The following is an 18,475-nucleotide window of genomic DNA, read 5'->3' on the forward strand; positions in this document are numbered from 1 at the left end:
CAATGTGGAACACTCATAAGTGGGTTTTCAATGGATTTCAACAACTACCTTATCTTTTCCATAATAAGGGGGCGTTTCATTCGCGTATGGGTAAGGGAAAGGAATCCCAAAAGGGTTACAAGGAGAAAGGAATTGGTGTCGGATTGTTATTTAAATATGTCGAATTGTGTCTTGTTAATGTGCTGATAATTTTGTGGTTTTAATGGAATTTATATCTCTTGTTTTCTTTTCTTAGTTTAAAAGATTAAATCAAGTCCCAAATTTATCTTCGTCATATAAGACCTCCATAATAATTGAACCACCCTTGTTCGTTGTGTTAAACAGTAAACACTGCCATACTCACATCCATGATCTCCTTCTCTGTCTTTCTCTTAAATGGTGTGGGGTGCCTAGTGCCTACCTGCTATTGATACAGACTGACTACCAATTTTTCCGAATACTTGTTTGTTTTCCTCTGAATACTTTTATTAAGAAAAGCAATTTGGCCTCTTTGAAATACTTCAGCATGGAGCATCAGTTGTTCAGCAGTATAAAGATAAATAAAACCCATCAACAGCATATTAGCCCAATTAATTAATTAATGCTGCTACTGCTATAATTTTCTGCAGTACACATTTCAATCTCTGAAAGTTTCTTCACATTCATAACTTTTTATAATAGAACTTGTGTACCTTGGACACTTACACAGTTACACTCACCAAAGAAAAGGGATAAAAGATTACAAACAATTCCAAATTCCTATGAATTAAAATGAGGACTCGGAAAAAAAAAAAGGCAAAGGTAGTTAAAATTTTGGATGTGGGTTGTTGTGTTTGGGAGGGAAAAGAAGAATATGAAGGGTAAAAAAAAATAAAAGAAGAAAGGAACAACGCTTCTGACCTTACTGTCATTACGAAGCTTTCTTCTGGAATGAAGCAGGTCGAGGTTGAGAAAATAAAACACACAATTGATTCAACAATAGATATATGAGGCTTCAATCATATCATATGATGACAATGTGTAAAAAAATGTACACTTGCCAAGATATGCAGAATGAACTGTGGAAACTGGTTCAATAAGGTATAAAAGGGTGACTTCATGGATCAATGCTATATGGTGGTAGATTCTATGGCAGGAAAAACCAAAAATGGCAAAAAATTAATGGGACAAATGGACTCTTTCCTATGAACACAAAGTAGTTCTAACTTGTATTGGCTAGCATTGGCGGCCCCTGCGGCAGGAGAGAGGGCCTGCATTAGCGGTGATAGTTCCAACCATGGAAGATGACTTAGCTCCCAAGCTTGAGGCTCTTGCATAACTAGCCGAGGCTCCAGCTCCAGATGCGGTGAAGTATGCACCATTCAACATGAGATCTCCCTCGGACCTCCAATTCCAACCCTTCCACTTATTGGCAGGCGTTTCCACCCTCTTTGTCACCTAAAAGTTCAGGAAAATATAACCCATTTTTGGTAAGGCATCAAAGTTGATATGCAATTCTGTGTCTCAATATTCATGAATCTTGTGTAAATCCAAGTTCATTTCAGAAATCAATGAGTTTACCTCCTTTGCGAAACGGTTAGCTGGGGCTAAATATCTGTTACCCTGGCTATTGATGGTGGGCTCTGCACTTCCACCAATTGCATACATTTCCCAGTGGGTGTAGTCATTGTTCACTACATGGAAATAACCATGACGACACCTGCATTTTCAAAGCAGCTTTCTGTTACTACTAAATATCATCAAATTCATTCACCATAAATAGCTATCATGACTTGAGTTACATCCTATGAAATACTGCAAGAAGCTATGTAATTCCAATGTTCTTTGCTGCTTTATCTCATGGATATTTTCTAAGAAACAAAACAGAAAATCAGGTTCACACACTACATAAAATGGAAACATCAGTGTATAGCTCCGTGCAGTACCTTGGCATTCTTTGCATTAGGCCTTTGCCAAAATGGTTGAATGCAATTGTAACTTGCATCGCCTTGTCTCTCACGTAAGAGTCACTATGCCCCAACAGCATCACCTTATTTTTCATAGCAGAAAAAAATATTAGCCTCCCCACCATCATGAATTTCCAATTTAAAGGAGAAGATAGAAGAAATATGCAGAATCTATATATACCTCATTGTGGTGTGCAAAGTGATTGTTGGAAATAGTGATGGCAGTTGAACCCATCACAGCATCGATAAGGCCATCAGCACAGTTAGAGAGAGAATTGTGATCAATCCAAATATGACTAGCACCAAAGATTGAGATGCCATCTCCATCAGCCATTGTTCGCCATCCAAAATGAGTAGTAGAACTTCTCACCATAGCATTACCAGTGGGTTTGCAGTCATGGACATGAATGCCATGGATGATGATGTTGGTCACATATTGAATTGTGATACAAGCTCTATTAGCAATGTGAACATTGGCTCCACGACCATCAATTGTTTTAAAGCTGTTCATTATGAGCTCTTCCTTCAACTGAATCACCATGTCACGCTGAAAAACAATCCAGAGTGGCTCTTCTTGGATAACTGCATGGCGAAGAGTTCCAGGCCTAGGGTTGACTGGGTCATCATCACGAGGGTCTGTCACAACATAGAAGCGGCCATTTTTGCCACCAATGGCATTTCTTCCAAACCCAATACCACAGTCAGCTAGGCGTTTACGGTTTTTGTGCCAATTGCGGTCACAACGCCAGCAATCATCTACAGGATTTCCTGTCCCACATGAGAAATAACCCAAATTCCTTCGCTGAGTGCTGTTGCGGATACTCCTGTAGAAAAAGACTATGTAATCAGCACAATTTGCAGCATGACAGCAGCGACACGTCAGGTTATCCAGTGTGACCCTTGACAATATTTGAAAATTTTTCATGATTTTTCTTATATATATTTCAGCCAATTCACGAACTATATTTATCCCACAATATTGACAAATTCCATGTTGCTCTTGCCTTGTAATGATCAGATTTACACGGCTTAATGTATATATTATTGCTCTTTACTTATTGGGGACTGTGGCTTCAGTTTGACAGTTATCACATTACAGTACTAACAGAACACAAGCACTTAATGAGCATGTATAGACAAATATTGCAATTATTGACAACATTCCTACTTCACCAAGTAAGATAAGATCGTATAGTCTAGGCGCATTGTAGAATACTCTTCAGATCAACAATCATATATCTAGTGAGTGACAAGATCATGTTAGACTGGGATAAAAAAAAGGCTCCATCATAATCAGTTACAGATCTAATGAAAGATTGTAGAATAAAGTCCAGAACAGCAATTATCAATCTAGTGAATGTGTTTTTTTGAGACAAGACACCTCCCATATGCTGATTGACTCCACCCACTTCTTTACAGCTACTGATCTGTACCATTGTACCCCCAATATGCACAAACAGCATCAATTCTTAATTCCTTTAACCCAATGAATTCGGTGGATCTCGTAATGACAAATCATAGCAATCAAAATATTTTCTTACTACATTTTCTTTCTATAGTCTTAACAAGAAAGATTCGCTTTCTAAAATCCGAAATCTACCACCGAAATTGAATGGAGGAACACATCGAATACGAGAATATGCAGTTACAATGTGGGTGATAACTGATAAAGGGATGACATTAAAACCATGACAGTCTGTTGGTGCAGAAATCACACACTACCATAAGCATAACCCAAGTACAAGGAACCCATTATGGACCATTTTTACTCCCAAAAGTTATGAAAAAGGCAAGTAAAGTGAAGAAAGTCATAAATCAAAACAACCAAGTATGAACAACACTTATGTCACCGGCAAATGAGTAGGTCACAATGTGTGATTATATCAAACAGCAATTATTTTAACCCCCAAGAATGGCAAGCTTTTTCAATTACCCATTACATCATACCAATCACCAAAAATAGATGAATTTCTGCAAAAAATTCTCCACAATAAAAAAAAAAAAAATTGTATTTAAGAGAGAGAAAAACATACATGTGTACCAAGGCAACAACCTCTTCAGGATCAGCAACAGCATGTTCGTTATATATCTCAACTTCATTCAACCTTGAAAAATAACAACAATCATAAAATGAAAGATTAATAACTCATTAACATAAAATTATAAATTATTTATATAATTTACTAAAAAAGGGCAAACAAACAAAGTGAAATCATCATTCTAAATCTCTAATGAGTCAATTAAAATTTAAAGCTAACCATACACATGGTGTGAAAAACTGAAAAAATCCCCATTTCTGTCACCATTAATGCAACAACCTAAGCTAGAATTTACCCACCATTGAATGAAGTGATAGTGACACCATTTTTGTTTAAAACCTTCAAACCCAGATTTTGTAACAAACCCATTTTTACAACTTCTTTGTTCTCCACATTCAACTATAATTACACACCCAGAACCCAATTTAAACCCACATTGAGTTTTTTTTTTATAAAAAATAAAAAAAATGAAAATCTATGGATTTCAATCCCCCATTTTTTTTCCCAAAAAAAAAACATAAAAAAGAAAAGGGAAAAAGAGGGGGGAAATTCGGAGGAAGGGACAAAATTGTCATTTAGGGTAGACACAAAATGATGGTAAAAAACAAAGGTAAAGTACGCAGGAGATTGCCACAGTGCTCGATAACAACTAACAACATTCACTAATCAGAAAAACAGGGAAGTACAAATTTTGCATTAACTCATACAGAAATGACAAAAATACCCTTGATTAGCCATCCATAACAAAAGCTTAGAATGTGATTAGTACTTTTAAGTGAAGGGTAATTGAGGAAAGTAGGAGAGAGAAAAAAAAGAATGAAAAAGGCAATCATACTTTTATTCATTAATATTTAATTATATTATGGTTTAATATCCAATGGAATCCTAAGAAATGGGGTAACAGTAAACTGAATAAACGGGTGTGATTAAGAGAGGAAGTTAAAAGATCTTAACGGTCACTGTTTGTTTTCAGAGAAGAATCTAACGGATGTGAATGATTTGACGTCGAGCTTATTATAACTGAAATGAATAAAAGTTGAATGTAATAAAAAAAATTAATACTACTCACTTTTCCGCCATTGTTATGTTCTTCAAGCTCTGTAACTCCTCTGTTTTTTCAGACCTGTAAGAATTGCACAAAAATTTAACCTCCATTTTCGTATTTCGCCATTATAGAAAAGAGAAAACAGAGAGATTTTGTAACGAGATTAAAGCAAAAATTGAGTAGAAAACTGAAATTTGAAGCTAAATTCGAAGTAAAAACTAAAATGTAGGTGAAAAACTTGAAAATTTGAGTGTTTCCGACAATGAGGAGAGAGAAAGAGTACCTAGGAGGAGTACGAAGAGCGGTGACAAGAGTGATGAAACAAAGAAGAAAAAGAAGAGAAACAGAAGAAACCGCCATTGTTAAATTCCTTAATTTCTTCAACTCTGAAAGTAGAATGTGAAAAATATAGAGAGAGATGAAGAAGAAGAGTATGTATAGAGTCAGAGAAACGGTTTAACGGAACGATTGATTTTATAGACTGGAAAAAAATAAGAGAGTGAGGAGAGAGAGAGAAAGGAAGATGGGCCCACATGCTGCTGTTGGTGCTCTTTTTAGTGTACTCACTCTTCACCTGCTAGTGTGATACTACTGCTGCTGCTGCTCTTTCTTTTTTCTTTTTTTTTTTTGAATTTACCTTTGGGAGGGAATTAGGGTTGTTTTCAATATTAACTACTTCCAACTAATCTAACTTTTTATTTTATTTTATTTTTTACTATAATTTTAGGTTTAGTTACTCTGAGATTTTTACACTTTTTTGAATGGGGGTAAAATTGTGAATGTGTGTTGTATGGTAATGTTTCCCCCGTTTTATTTATACAAAATTTAAGAATGTGAGTTTTGGAAAACTTAGGGATTATAATGTTGTTATTTTCTTTGATGATCAACTAATCTAGGATTGTTAGAATGTTAGCTATGTAGGTTTTTTTCCATGCAAATAATTTGGATATGGATATTTGAATCTGAATTTTAATTAAAGTATTTCAGAATTCCAACCTATTCAGATTCAACATAGTCGAATTATTAAACTAGTATTTTCATTTTTATGTGTATTTTGAAACATATTGGTGAATTCAAATCTAGTTCACTCTAATTAGTGTAGGTTGGACTATTGACTTTTTTCATTTTACTTATATCCTAACAGGCAATAGCTCATTTGTTTTTCTTTATTATTTTACAAAAATGCACAACATGCTAAGATATTTACGTTATTTTTACAGATTAATTTTTGTTCCAAGGTGTACAGTAGTGATGGCCACTGGTGCGGGTTGGGCGGGCCGTACCGTGGGCCGTAGTGACCGGCTCGTGAAATTCATGGGTTGTGTGGGCTGGTCCGCGGGCTGAAAATTTTTGGCCCACACCGGTCTGTTACCGGTTTTCACGATTCGTGGGTTGGTGGGTTGGACCGAGCTGACGGGCCAGCATGAGAATTTTTTTTCAGAATTATTTAACCATTGAAATTATTCATTATTGTTACATAAAATCTTTAAAATAAATTAAAAATATATACAAATATTAATATTAATGAATAATTTCATTATTTTTAAATTTGATTGAATTATAATATATGCAATTTGATTAAAATATATACAATTTGATTATAATATACACAATTTGGTTCAATATTTAGTTTGATTGGGCTGGTTTGGTTCATGGGTCGGGTTGGACCGGTTTCATGGTCCGGGCTGGGTGATTTTAGTAGTGGGCTTTACTGGGGTGGGCTCAACAAATTTGGCCCACGGCCCACCCACCAATTTCACGGTTCGAGTTTGGCTGGACTGGGCGTTCTGCTGGCCCGGCCCCACACGACCCACGAGGTGGGTTGAGCTATCTCTAGTGTATAGTGTACTCTTTTTTTTTAGGGAAAAGGTGTATAGTATAGTGTACTCAATATGGCCTAGATGTTAGTACATTTAATTTTTTTGGAGGCCCCTTTTCGAAAACTTATTAATGATAAGAAGAATTTGCCTTTGAGCTTCTCTCATATAGGGTCACAGACTCACAGGCCCAACAAGCCTAAGGCCCCCCTCCCCCCTTCCCAGCCACAAATCCACAACATTGAAATTATGCTTCCACCAATATTTCAACCTTGGTCTTCAATATCAGATAGAAAGTCGTATCATTGGACCTGGTTAAGAGTACTTGTGGCTTAGATGCTAGATGCCTTCTGGTTTTTTCTCATAGTGTAGAACATTATTATATACTCCATCTAATTTAAAATAAAAGTTTATAGTTGATATAAGTATGTCTGTGAAGGAAGAAAAGAGAGCTCAAAAGAGAAGGTTTTGTGAATAATCATGTGCCAATATATATGGTATGCATGTAAGGTTTTCTGTTTAATATCTATACGAAATATATTAAAAGACATTCTTAATGAAGCCTATGTGCCACGTCACAACCTGAATGCAAATGTTTTATGTTTATTTGAACTCTTCTTTTAAAAAATACTAGCATTTTTTGCACGCGATGTGTGCTTAGATTTCTTTCGAGATAAAAACTCGATTTTCTTCGGCATAAGTAAGAGTCAAAATTTGAGACATACGAAATATAATTATTTTTAGTCGTAAAATTTGATTGGTTTAGTCTTTGTTACTTAAGTCCCTCACCAGTCTTTTCTTTTTTTTACTTTTCAAAGTTAAATTCTATGAACAAAATAGAAATTTTATTAAATTTATTTATGGTTTCTAATATTATAATTTTTTTTGTTGATTTTGAATTAAGTACATTAATTCATAGATTGTGAAGAAAGTGAAAACTTTGATTTTAAGTCAATTTTTTGTGAATATTTTTGTGAGTACGTCTTGACGTTGTGGTGTATTTCATGTGAATATTTTTTGTGAGTATTTTTGTGAATATTTCATGTGAATATTTTTTTTTTAATATTTTTGTTGAAGTTGTGGTGTATTGGTTGCAGTTTGTAAGTGTATTTTTTAGTTTTTGTAAAGGATCCTCATTTGAGTGATTTGTATAATGTAAATTATGTAAGTGTATATTATGAAATTAAATGATTTTAGTTGATTTGTGAGTGATTGTTATACTTCCTCCAGTTTTTTTACATGTTACACTTTCCTTAAACGGGAAGGTGTAAAAATACATGTTACACTTTTTTTCCTTCCCCAAAATAGAAAGTTTTATGCTACAAAATCACCAATTTACCCTTACATATATATAACAATTGACCAAAATTAAACGTAATTAATTTAACCTTATTATATATACTAATTTTAATTAATTAAATCTCGTCTCTCTCTTCCACCACCCCTCCCCAACCCACCCCAGCAGCCCAACCCCTTCTCCCATCCTTTCCATCTCCCCTCCACCCAGCCCAGCCCCCACCCCTCCCTCTCCCCTCCACTCCACCGCCGCAGCCCCTCCTTGTCGATTTTCCCCTCCCCTTCCACCACCGCAGCCCCTCCCCGTCGATTTCCCCCTCCCCTTCCACCGCCGCAGTCCCTATAATCGATTTTCTCCTCCCCTTCCACCGTCGCAGTCCCTCCCTGTCGATTTCTCCCGTTGAATTCATTCATTTCAAATCAAAATCTGAAATCACAAAACCTAAAAAAAAAAACTTCACGAAATCAAGGATTGGAGTGCGAGGGTTGAGGAGGCGAGGTTAGATCTGGAATTCGAATGCGAGGAGAGGGGATGCTGCGGTGGAAGGGGAGGGGGTGTGGTGGTGCAGTGGTGGGGAGAGGGAGAGAGTGGGGGGCTGGGCTGGGGTGGAGGGGAGAGGGAAGGGATGGGGGAAGAGGTGGGGCTGCTGGGGTAGGTGTGGATGGGTGGTCCTTACTCCCTTAAATCCCCACCTTACTTTTACTAATCCCCAATTAAATTTTTACCTAGGTAACCACAATTTTCAAAAGTGTAACATGTGATAAAAAACGGCGGAAGTAAGTCTATTTCCAGTATTTTGTTTGAATCGCCCTTGGTTTTGTAAGTGATTTGTAATTTAGAGAGGAAAGTGGGATAAAATAGTCTATTCATTCGGGGACACCATATAGTTCCTCCCTTCCTCTATATAATAGATATAAATATTGTGTAATTGAAAGGTATCAAACACGTAACTCTGATAGGAAAAATGAGTGCTTATCCATCAATATACTATAACTTTATAATGGATCAAAAAATATACTAAACTTTATTGTCTAATATTTCAATTAAAAAATGATAAAATCTTATAATAATTATATTTAACTAAAAAGACTTAGACAAGTATTTAGATTTCTAACACTCTTATGACGGCATTACCGAAAGACTATTGATGACATACATTTTCTTACACCAAAATTTTTAATACATTATTTTCAAACTCAAACCTCAAATGTATTTTTTTTACTTATCATGTCATGACGCTAATTTTTCGATTTGTCAATAAACAAAAAATACGAAAAAATAACAAATTATAAATAAATTTTAAATTAATGAATAATAACATACTTTTTATTGTAATTGACCACAAATATCGCCTGGGTCAAAATTGCGGTTTTTTTTTCTTAATTTGGGATCCCACCCATTATTCGTCCACTATTTTTTACCCACTTTTGATTTTTCAGTCTTCTGCACCTTCTCGTCATTCATCATCCATATACTACCATTTACACCCATCTAACACCTTGCAAAAATGACCACTATATGTTTACTCTTTTATTTAATTAAAAAAGGGTAACCAATTGGTTGTTTGTACCAAAGCATTTTCCAGATGGAAAAACAAGTTTAACTTAATTATTTCACTATATGTTATTTATGAACTTATTTTGACTAAATTGAACTAAAATTAATTAAATTGAACTGAAATTAACTGAAAATAAGTCCAAAAGAATGTAGCCTAATTATATCCTTCATTTCTCTTGATAATGCACGCCTATGTTTTCTCGATATTTTTAACAGCTTAAATTTATAAGACACATGAAAGATAAAATTAGGAATAATTCAGCGGTACAAATTGATTTCGTTATAGACAATTTTCTTATAATAATATCAATTATTAATTATTCTTCAATAATTACAAGTATGAAAGATACCTTTCCACATTTGATTGATAGAATGTATAACTGGAACTTTTTTGTTTTGTTTGTAAAATATATAGTTTGATTCTTCATGCCATAATGTGGAGGGATTAAGTCATTCCTAAATAATTTAAACCAATCACCAAGTATATTAGAAATCACGTTTTATTCCCATCCATCCTGACTTTATTAAAAAATCCAAACTCGTAAACTTTAGTGAATCAAACGCATATACGCAAAGAAAATTATTTGTACTCAGCTTCCATCGACACTGACCATTAAAAAATCACCAAAACTAGTACAAAATTGAGCCAATCTTTATGATTATTATCATTACAAGACATTAAAGTGATTTATCTTAAGTTTTAAGTGAAATATGTTTTTGGGCATAAGAGAATTTAATTTTAGCCAAAGCTAAGGTAAATTGGTTATAATACTCCCTTGGTATGTTTTTCACTTGCAATCAATCAATCAATAACAATACATATAAATAAAGGAAGAACTTTTCGGGAGTATATAGAGCTCCTTGAGATTTCGAGACCATAGAGCGCGCCACGTAGGATTGTCATGTCATCAAGTTTTATTTTAATCTTTTACAAAAATAGAGTTCTACATAGATTTAAACACATATAAGGAGTTCTAGAAAAGCTAAAATTAGAGTTTGATTTTGCATGAACAGCCTAAATTATTATATTATGTAAATTGTGTATAACTTATGCTATGTAATTCGGAATATTATAATATTTGTTTCATTGGATAATGTTCGAAAAATGCTATGAAATAATATCCATTTACAATATAGTTCATGTCATCAAATTTTATTTTAATCTTTTACAAAAATAGAGTTCTATATAGATTTAAACACACCTCAGGAGTTTTAGATAAACTAAAATTAGAGTTTGATTTTGATTTTGCATGAACAACCTAAATTATTATATTATGTAAATTATGTATAACTCTTGCTATGTAATTCGAAATATTATAATTTTTGTTCCATTGGATAGTGCTCGAAATATGCTCTGAAATAAGATCCATTTACAATATAGTTCTACAACTTATGAAATAGAAAGCGTTGTGTAGGATTGTCATGTCACTAATTTTTTATTTTAAATATTTTTAAAAATAGAGTTCTACATAGATTTAAATACACCCTAAGAAGTTCTAGATAAGCTAAAATTAGAGTTTGATTTTGCATGAACAACCTAAATTGTTATATTATGTAAATTGTGTACAACTTTTGCTAGGTAATTTGGAATATTATAATTTTTATTCCATTGGATAATGCTCAAAATATGCTCCGAAATAAGATCCCTTTACAATATAGTTCTACAGCTTATGAAATAAAGAGCGCTACGTAGAATTGTCATGTCATTAACTTTTATTGTAAATATTTTACAAAATAGAGTCCTACATATATCTAATACATAAAAGAAGTTTTGGATAACGAGAAATTAGAGTTTGATTTTGAATAAACAACCTAAATTATTATATTATATATATTAATTGAATATAATTTTTGCTATCTAATTCAAAACGTATAATTTTTCACCATTTGATAGTGCTTGAAATATACTTCAAAATAAGACACATGTACAATATAGTTTTACAACTCATAAAAAAATATTTAAATAGATGAATGGTAAGCATTATTTAGTCTTTCTTTTAGATAAATATAATAATAGTTATAGCTATAGTGTACTATATGTGATTGTATCATTTCATCATAGGTTCAACTTACAGGATTAAACATTTTATCTTTCAAAATCTCAGTCTTACGACACTAGTAGAAAAAGGACGATTTGCGTCGCCCCATTTGCAAAACGACGCAAAAACATAATTTGCGTAGCATGCTATGAAGAGTGCGACGTAAAACATCCTTGCATAAGCACCAGATACGAGTTATATGCGTCGTACCCTATTGTTGTGTGACGCATATAACTCATGTGCATCGGACACTAAGGCCCATCCGACGCACATCGTTGCATCCAGGTGACAAAATTTGAAGCCCTATCTGCATCGCACTTAACAAATGTGCGTTACAAAAGGCAAATTTGCATCGGACCCCTTGGCCCATCCGATGCAGATCATCCCAAAAGCCCAACCCACTTTTTTTAAACCCTAGCGCATTTTAAATTATTCTCTTGTCTCTCTCTCACCCTCAAACCCTGAAAAACACGAGCAACGTCTCAAACCCTCTCGTCTCTCTCTCTCTCACACCCTCAAACCCTCTCTCTCTCTCTCTCTCTCTCTCTCACACCCTCTCTCTCTCTTCTCTCACTCTGAACAGCGAACAACAAACAAATAACAAAAACTATTAGAAACACTCTTTCTCCGGCGAACAACGACTATAATCGTGAACTGATATGAACGAACACTCTCTCTCCGATGACTTCGTCTCGCGTATTCCATCACCATGGATGAAACTCTTTCTCTCTCCTCGAAAACTAGCAGATCCAAATTCTTCGAGTTTGATATGAACGAACGCTCTTTCTCTCTCACTTTGACAGGTTCGTTTTTTTTTTCAATTTTTCAATCTGATTTTATAATTTCCCAGTCTACAATTTTCTCTTTTCAGATCTACAATTTCGTTTTTTTCATTTTTTAGATCTAATTTTCTGTTTTATTTTTGGCGTTTATTTTCGTTTTTAATTTTTTAGATCTAATTTTATGTTTTAACTTTAAATTATCAGATCTGAAAATTCATTTTTTCATTTTCATATCTGAAAAATAAAAACGTTCTAGATTCAATTCATGCATCTGAAAATTATGATCTTCTGTTTTTTTACATTTTATATCTGGTTTTTTATTTACTTTTTTTTGGCATTTCTTCTTGAAGTCTTCTTTGTCGGAAAATGTCGGCAACTGCTCAATTTCGTCCTCTATTATTTTCATTTTAGTTTTACATTTTTTTTTACATTTGCAATGTAATTTGTTTATATCTAGTTTACATATTTTTGTCTCTCATTCTAAATTTTGTAATACATATTTGACATTATTAATATAAAATACGTCTCTTCACATTACTAATGTTTGACATTTCTTCCAAATTCTTTACATTATTAATTTTCGTTTAGTTTAAGCATTAGTATATGAAAAAAAATATATATAAAGCTGAAAAAAAGCCAAAATATGAAGCTTAAAATTCATCTGCGTCACATGTTGTGTTGTGTGCGACAAGATGAATGCTGATGGTTGGCATGGTGTGTTGTGGCGTGGTTGGCATGGTTTCCTTGTTGGTACTTGGGATTTGCATCACATCTTGTGTAATGTGCGACGCAAATAGCTCTCTACGGTTATTTGCATCGCACCGTATGCTATGTGCGACGCAAATGGTTAAAAGATCTGCGTTGTTTCCTAATACGACGCAAATCACTTATTGGTCATTTGCGTCGAGACTTGTGCCCTCGGACCTATGTTCGACGCATATAGGGGTCCCAGGTCCGACGCAAATCGACCTTTCTCTACTAGTGTGAATCCATATCCTCTAGAGTTTTAATAAAATTATACAAGGTAGAGTTGTATATGAAACACACATTTAAAAAATTAAGAGCGTGTAGTGGTAAAAAGAGTGAAATAAGGGGGTTGATTTTGATGAGAAAAAATAGAGTGGGTTCTGGAAAGATAATACATGAGTTATTGATTTTTTATTCAATGGTTGATATTTGCTCAAACTCTACATTGTAGTGTTCTTTTTAGAACCCTAGAGGATCCAAACACCAACCTTACTCAACTGAACCAAAACAATTAGTATTCCAACAAAAATTATTAAGGAAATTTTGTTGTTACAACAAAAATAAAAATCTTTAGCGATATGATAAAAAAATTAGAGTATGATTTTACAAAAACAACCTTAGAATATTATAGAGAGCTCCACCTAAGCATGACATGTCATTGTTTTTAATTTTTATTTTTAAAAAAATAGTGTTTAACATAGATATAAATACATATGAGGTGTGTTTAATAAGTGAATATTACACTCTGATTTTGATAAATAACCTAAATTATTCAACTATGTAAATTGAATATAACTTTTGCTACATTATTCACAATATTTTTCTTTTACGAAATATGTTTCGACATAAGTTTCATATACACTATAATTTTACAACTTATGAAAATATATTTATTTAGATGAATAATAATATATTATTTAGTATTTATTTTAAATGCATATAAAATTAACTATTAAAATAGCGTATTATATGTAACAATAGCAATTATGCCTTTCAAAATCATACTTTTCAAAATTGAGTTATATAAATATAAAAAATACAAACATATAGTTTTGAATCTATAGCATACCATGATGACATTACATGAAGAATCAAATGAAAGTTTGTCAATGACATTGCAGAGATATTATGCCATTGACTAGTTATTTTTTTCCTAGAATATTTGTTGTATAAATAATTATTTGTATTTTTCTTTTTCATATATGTATATGTCAGATCTTATTCTTTTCTCAATAAACTTAATTCTACTAAAACTAATTGGAAAATTAAGGTTCGAGTTTCTATTCTATTTGAGGTTGTAGATCATAAAAATTGGGAAGTTTGATAAGTCTTGATATGATCATGGTTGATGAAGATATTTTTTCTCTTAAATAGTATTTTCGATTATTAATAGAGGTTAGTTTTGTATATAATTAAATTTATTCATGATACCATCATTAACTAGTAGAAAAAGAACGATTAGCGTCGCCCCATTTGCGTCGCATGAAAGGCAAAGCGATGCAAAAGCCTAATTTACGTCGCATGCTGTGAAGAGTGCGTCGCAAAACATCGTTGCATAAGCACCAGACCGAGCCATATGCATGCGTTGTACCCTATTGATGTGCGACGCATATAGCTCATGTGCATCGAACGATGAAGCCCACCCGACGCACATCGCTATATCCAAGTGACAAAATTTGAAGCCCTATCTGCGTCGCACTTAACTAATATGCGTTGCAAAAGGCTAATGTGCGTTGGATCCCTTGGCCCATCCGACGCAGATCAGCCCAACTCATTTTTTTTTATACCCTAGCGCCTCTCCCTCACATTCTCGCTGTCCTCACACGCCTCTCCCTCCCTCTCAACTCAGTGCCTCTCTCTCTCTCTCTCTCTCTCAACTCAGCGCCTCTCCTTTTCCTCTCTCTCTCTATCTCTCTCTCTCAACTCAGCGCCTCTCATCCTCTCCTCTAAACCCTAAAATCACCATTGAGATTCTCACACGCGTTCTTCCCATTTGAATGCAATTCTCTCTCTCTCTCTCTCCCAACAAGATGAGGCGTTGAACTCACAATCGCCATTGAAATTGCTATTGAAGAAAGTGATAATGGCAGAACACGCCCAAGGTAAATAATGGAGCACAACAGGTTCGATTTTTCCGATAAACACTCGAAATTGCCATTGAAGAAATTGATTCCAACTACTCGATTTGTCTTTTTTTCGGCGACTACACAGGTTCGATTTTTTTTCATTTTTCGATTTGGTTCGTTTAGGGTTTCATTTTTTCCATTTTTTAGATTTGATTTTCGATTTTAATTTTCAGATCTGAAAATTCATTTTTTCATTTTTAGATCTAAAAACTAAAAACTTTCTACTAATGACCTTTCGTTTTTTTCATTTTTCATTTTTTTTATTTTTTTCGTTTTTTTCATTTAAAAAACACAAGCAGCAGGTGAGGAGGAAGATTGAAACAACAACGCAAGCAACAACAACACAACAACAGTAGCGGCAGCAGCCACGAACAAAATGCGGTTTGCTGGTTCATGAAACAGAGCAACGAGCACTAGTAGAAAACAGACTATTTGTATTTCGTTCCTTAATTCGATCCAACTAGAACGATCTTGTATGTTCTTGTAATTTCGATTCAAATTTGCGTTCCTCGTTTCATTCTTGTACTTCTTTCGTTGTTTCGATTCAGATTAATGCATTCATGGTTTTGTTCTTATATTTCTTGTTTGTATGTAAAATTACTGTGTATTTCATTTTTAATTTGGATATGAGATTTTTTTTTGTAATAAAATTACCAATTTGCGTCGCACATTGAATACCATGCGACGCAGATTCTAGTTTTTTTTGTTTGATTTGCGTCGTACATCGCATACAATCCGACGTAGAAGCCTGATTTGCGTCGCACCCTGTGCAATGTGAGACGCAAATTCCCCTTATAGTTTGTATTTTGTGGAATGGGAAGAGCAATTTGCGTTGCACCGTATACGACGTACGACGCAAATAGCTAAAATATCTGCGTCGTTTCCGCAGACGACGCAAATCAATAATAGGTCATCTGCGTCGAGGGGTCCGACGCAAATAGGGGTCCCAGGTTCGACGCAAACACTAGTGGAAAAATAAGGAAGGGCTGCGCTAAAAAAGGCCCTTAGGGCTGCGCTTTTTGATAGCAGCCCTTTCAATAGCAGCCCTTCACTTTTTAAGTAGGGTTGCGCTTTTCAAGCGCAGCCCTTCAAGCTTAGAAGGGCTGCGGTTTTTAGGTAAAAGCGCAGCCCTTCTAAGCTAGAAGGGCTGCGCTTTTACCTAAAAAGCGCATCCCTTCCTACCAAAAAAAAAAAATTTTTTTTTGACATGTTTTTACTCATATATTAATCTCACATTTTCTAAATTTTAACATTTGCATTAAACTTTGAAGTAAACCATCCAAATCCAGAAGAGAAGAAATTATAGATCTACAATGCAACTAAACCCAAATATACAGAAGAGAAGAAATTATAGATCTACAATGCAACTAAACCCAAAACAAAAAAAAGAACGAAACGAAAATGAGAAAAAAGGAACAAAAACTAATATACAGAAGAGAAGAAATTATAGATCTGAAAATACAAGAACATTAATCAAAATAAAGATTAAGAAATTATAGATCTGAAAATACAAGAACATTAATCAAAAACTGCCTCCAAACATTGACCTAATAATGTTTAAATACGTAAAACAAAACCCTAATAAAAGATTAAGAAAATAACAAAATTCGGAGATACTTAAAATGCCTATTTGGAGCCTTAAACGAACTCGGATGGCTTAAAAAGCCTATACGTCACGGCATAGCGGTGAGTTTGACTCGTTGACCCGTTCCGCTTCCGAAAAGATATCACAATAAGCAATCGGACTCCGTCTGCATGATTAGTGCAAATCATTTCAGGCTTTTTGTCGCATTTCTGGGAGTTATTGAGAGAGAAGAGAGGATGAGAGAGAAGGAGGAAAGGGAGGAGGGACAGGAGAGAGGAGGAAAAGGGAGAAGGTACGTGAGAGAGGAGAGAGAGGGATAATATATTGAAGCCCGCTTAATATTTGAAGCCCGCGAATTTTTTATTTCAAATTTTTTAAAGAAGGGTTGCGCTTTTCTTCAAAAGTGCAGCCCTATATAACAGAAGGGATGCGCCTTTGAAGAAAAGCGCAACCCTTCACTTAGTAGGGCTGCGCTTGTAGAAAAGCACAGCCCTTCTGAGTGTGAGTAGGGTTGTGCTTTTCCTAAAAGCGCAGCCCTTCTGTTATGTAGGGCTGCGCTTTTAAGAAAAGCGCAACCCTTCCTTTTTTTTCCCCTAGTGAAATCGACTTTTCTCTATTATGATCTTCGTTTTTGCTTTCCCATCTTTTATTATACGTGCGTTAGTAAAAATGTGCTAATAATTAAACTTTGAAGTTGTGGCTGACACTCATATTTTTTTTCTCTACTCTTTATGTCCTACATCTATTAAATTTTTACCCTCTACTTTCTTAAAGTATAATTCAGGTATTTTTCATGTTAAAAATTTGTTAGTTATTGTTAGTCATACCAATTATTGGGATACTATTCAATAATAGACTTAGCCACAATATTCAACTGAACATTAAAAATATAAAATTTATATATTATAATAACAAATCTAGAAATTCAAGTATAACGACAAATACTTTTTCTGTCTTTTACTACTACAACAATGAATTTGGGCATGGTTTGTAAGAAAACAAAAAAAATGGTAGTTTAGCATAGAGGGATAAACTAGAGTAAGGGATGAGTAAATTCTTAATAATGTAAATACAACTTTATGAGACAATTTGAATAATTAATCATGATTTTATTAACATAAAGTAAAGACATGTTGTCAACTATATAGTTGCTTTTTTTTTTTACCAAAGTGAAATGATTCGAATAGATGAAACTAGTCAAAGTGGTAATTGTTGCAATAGAAAAAGAATGGAGAAATTATATAACAATTGTGTTGAAAAATCTCATTACACATCAACAAAAAAATCAACAAAGTTACCAAAAAATTTGCAAAAACGAAATAAATACGAGCTTCAAAACTAGTATTTCTTATTTTAGGAGGTTGCATATGTATTACTTGTAATATTGAACTTTTTAGAAATATATTCTCTCTTTCTCTATCTTATCACATGAGGTGCTTTATCAACTATTTAGGGGCGTGTTAAATTCAACTTATTTTTGCTTCTAAATTTATCTGCACTTGTTATGCTCTGTTCT

The 18,475-nt window shown here is 34.0% G+C and overlaps 1 protein-coding gene across 1 annotated transcript; it reads right to left on the reverse strand.

The window, feature by feature from the left end:
* Positions 1 to 620: 620 nt before the first annotated feature.
* LOC104888738 (probable pectate lyase 1) lies at positions 621 to 5,461 on the reverse strand. The gene is made up of 7 exons (XM_010673787.3): positions 5,293 to 5,461; positions 5,034 to 5,087; positions 3,959 to 4,030; positions 2,107 to 2,749; positions 1,905 to 2,008; positions 1,540 to 1,678; positions 621 to 1,416 (listed from the first exon to the last, which is right to left on the reverse strand). The coding sequence occupies exons 1-7, from the start codon at positions 5,367 to 5,369 to the stop codon at positions 1,195 to 1,197; spliced, it is 1,311 nt and encodes a 436-aa protein (XP_010672089.1). The 5' UTR covers positions 5,370 to 5,461; the 3' UTR covers positions 621 to 1,194.
* Between the last annotated feature and the right edge of the window lie 13,014 nt (positions 5,462 to 18,475).

Source organism: Beta vulgaris, chromosome 3, assembly GCF_026745355.1.
Source record: "Beta vulgaris subsp. vulgaris cultivar EL10 chromosome 3, EL10.2, whole genome shotgun sequence".
NCBI classification, from domain to species: domain Eukaryota; kingdom Viridiplantae; phylum Streptophyta; class Magnoliopsida; order Caryophyllales; family Amaranthaceae; genus Beta; species Beta vulgaris.

What these genes read in the sequence shown, in the direction of transcription:
- LOC104888738 (XM_010673787.3), bottom strand. Translation starts at nt 5,369, where the DNA reads ATGGCGGTTTCTTCTGTTTCTCTTCTTTTTCTTCTTTGTTTCATCACT. An exon ending in GTTGTTGCCTTGGTACACAT is followed by an intron (nt 2,750 to 3,958) that starts GTATGTTTTTCT and finishes CTTTTTCTACAG; the next exon opens with GAGTATCCGCAACAGCACTC. An exon ending in CTAACCGTTTCGCAAAGGAG is followed by an intron (nt 1,417 to 1,539) that starts GTAAACTCATTG and finishes CTGAACTTTTAG; the next exon opens with GTGACAAAGAGGGTGGAAAC.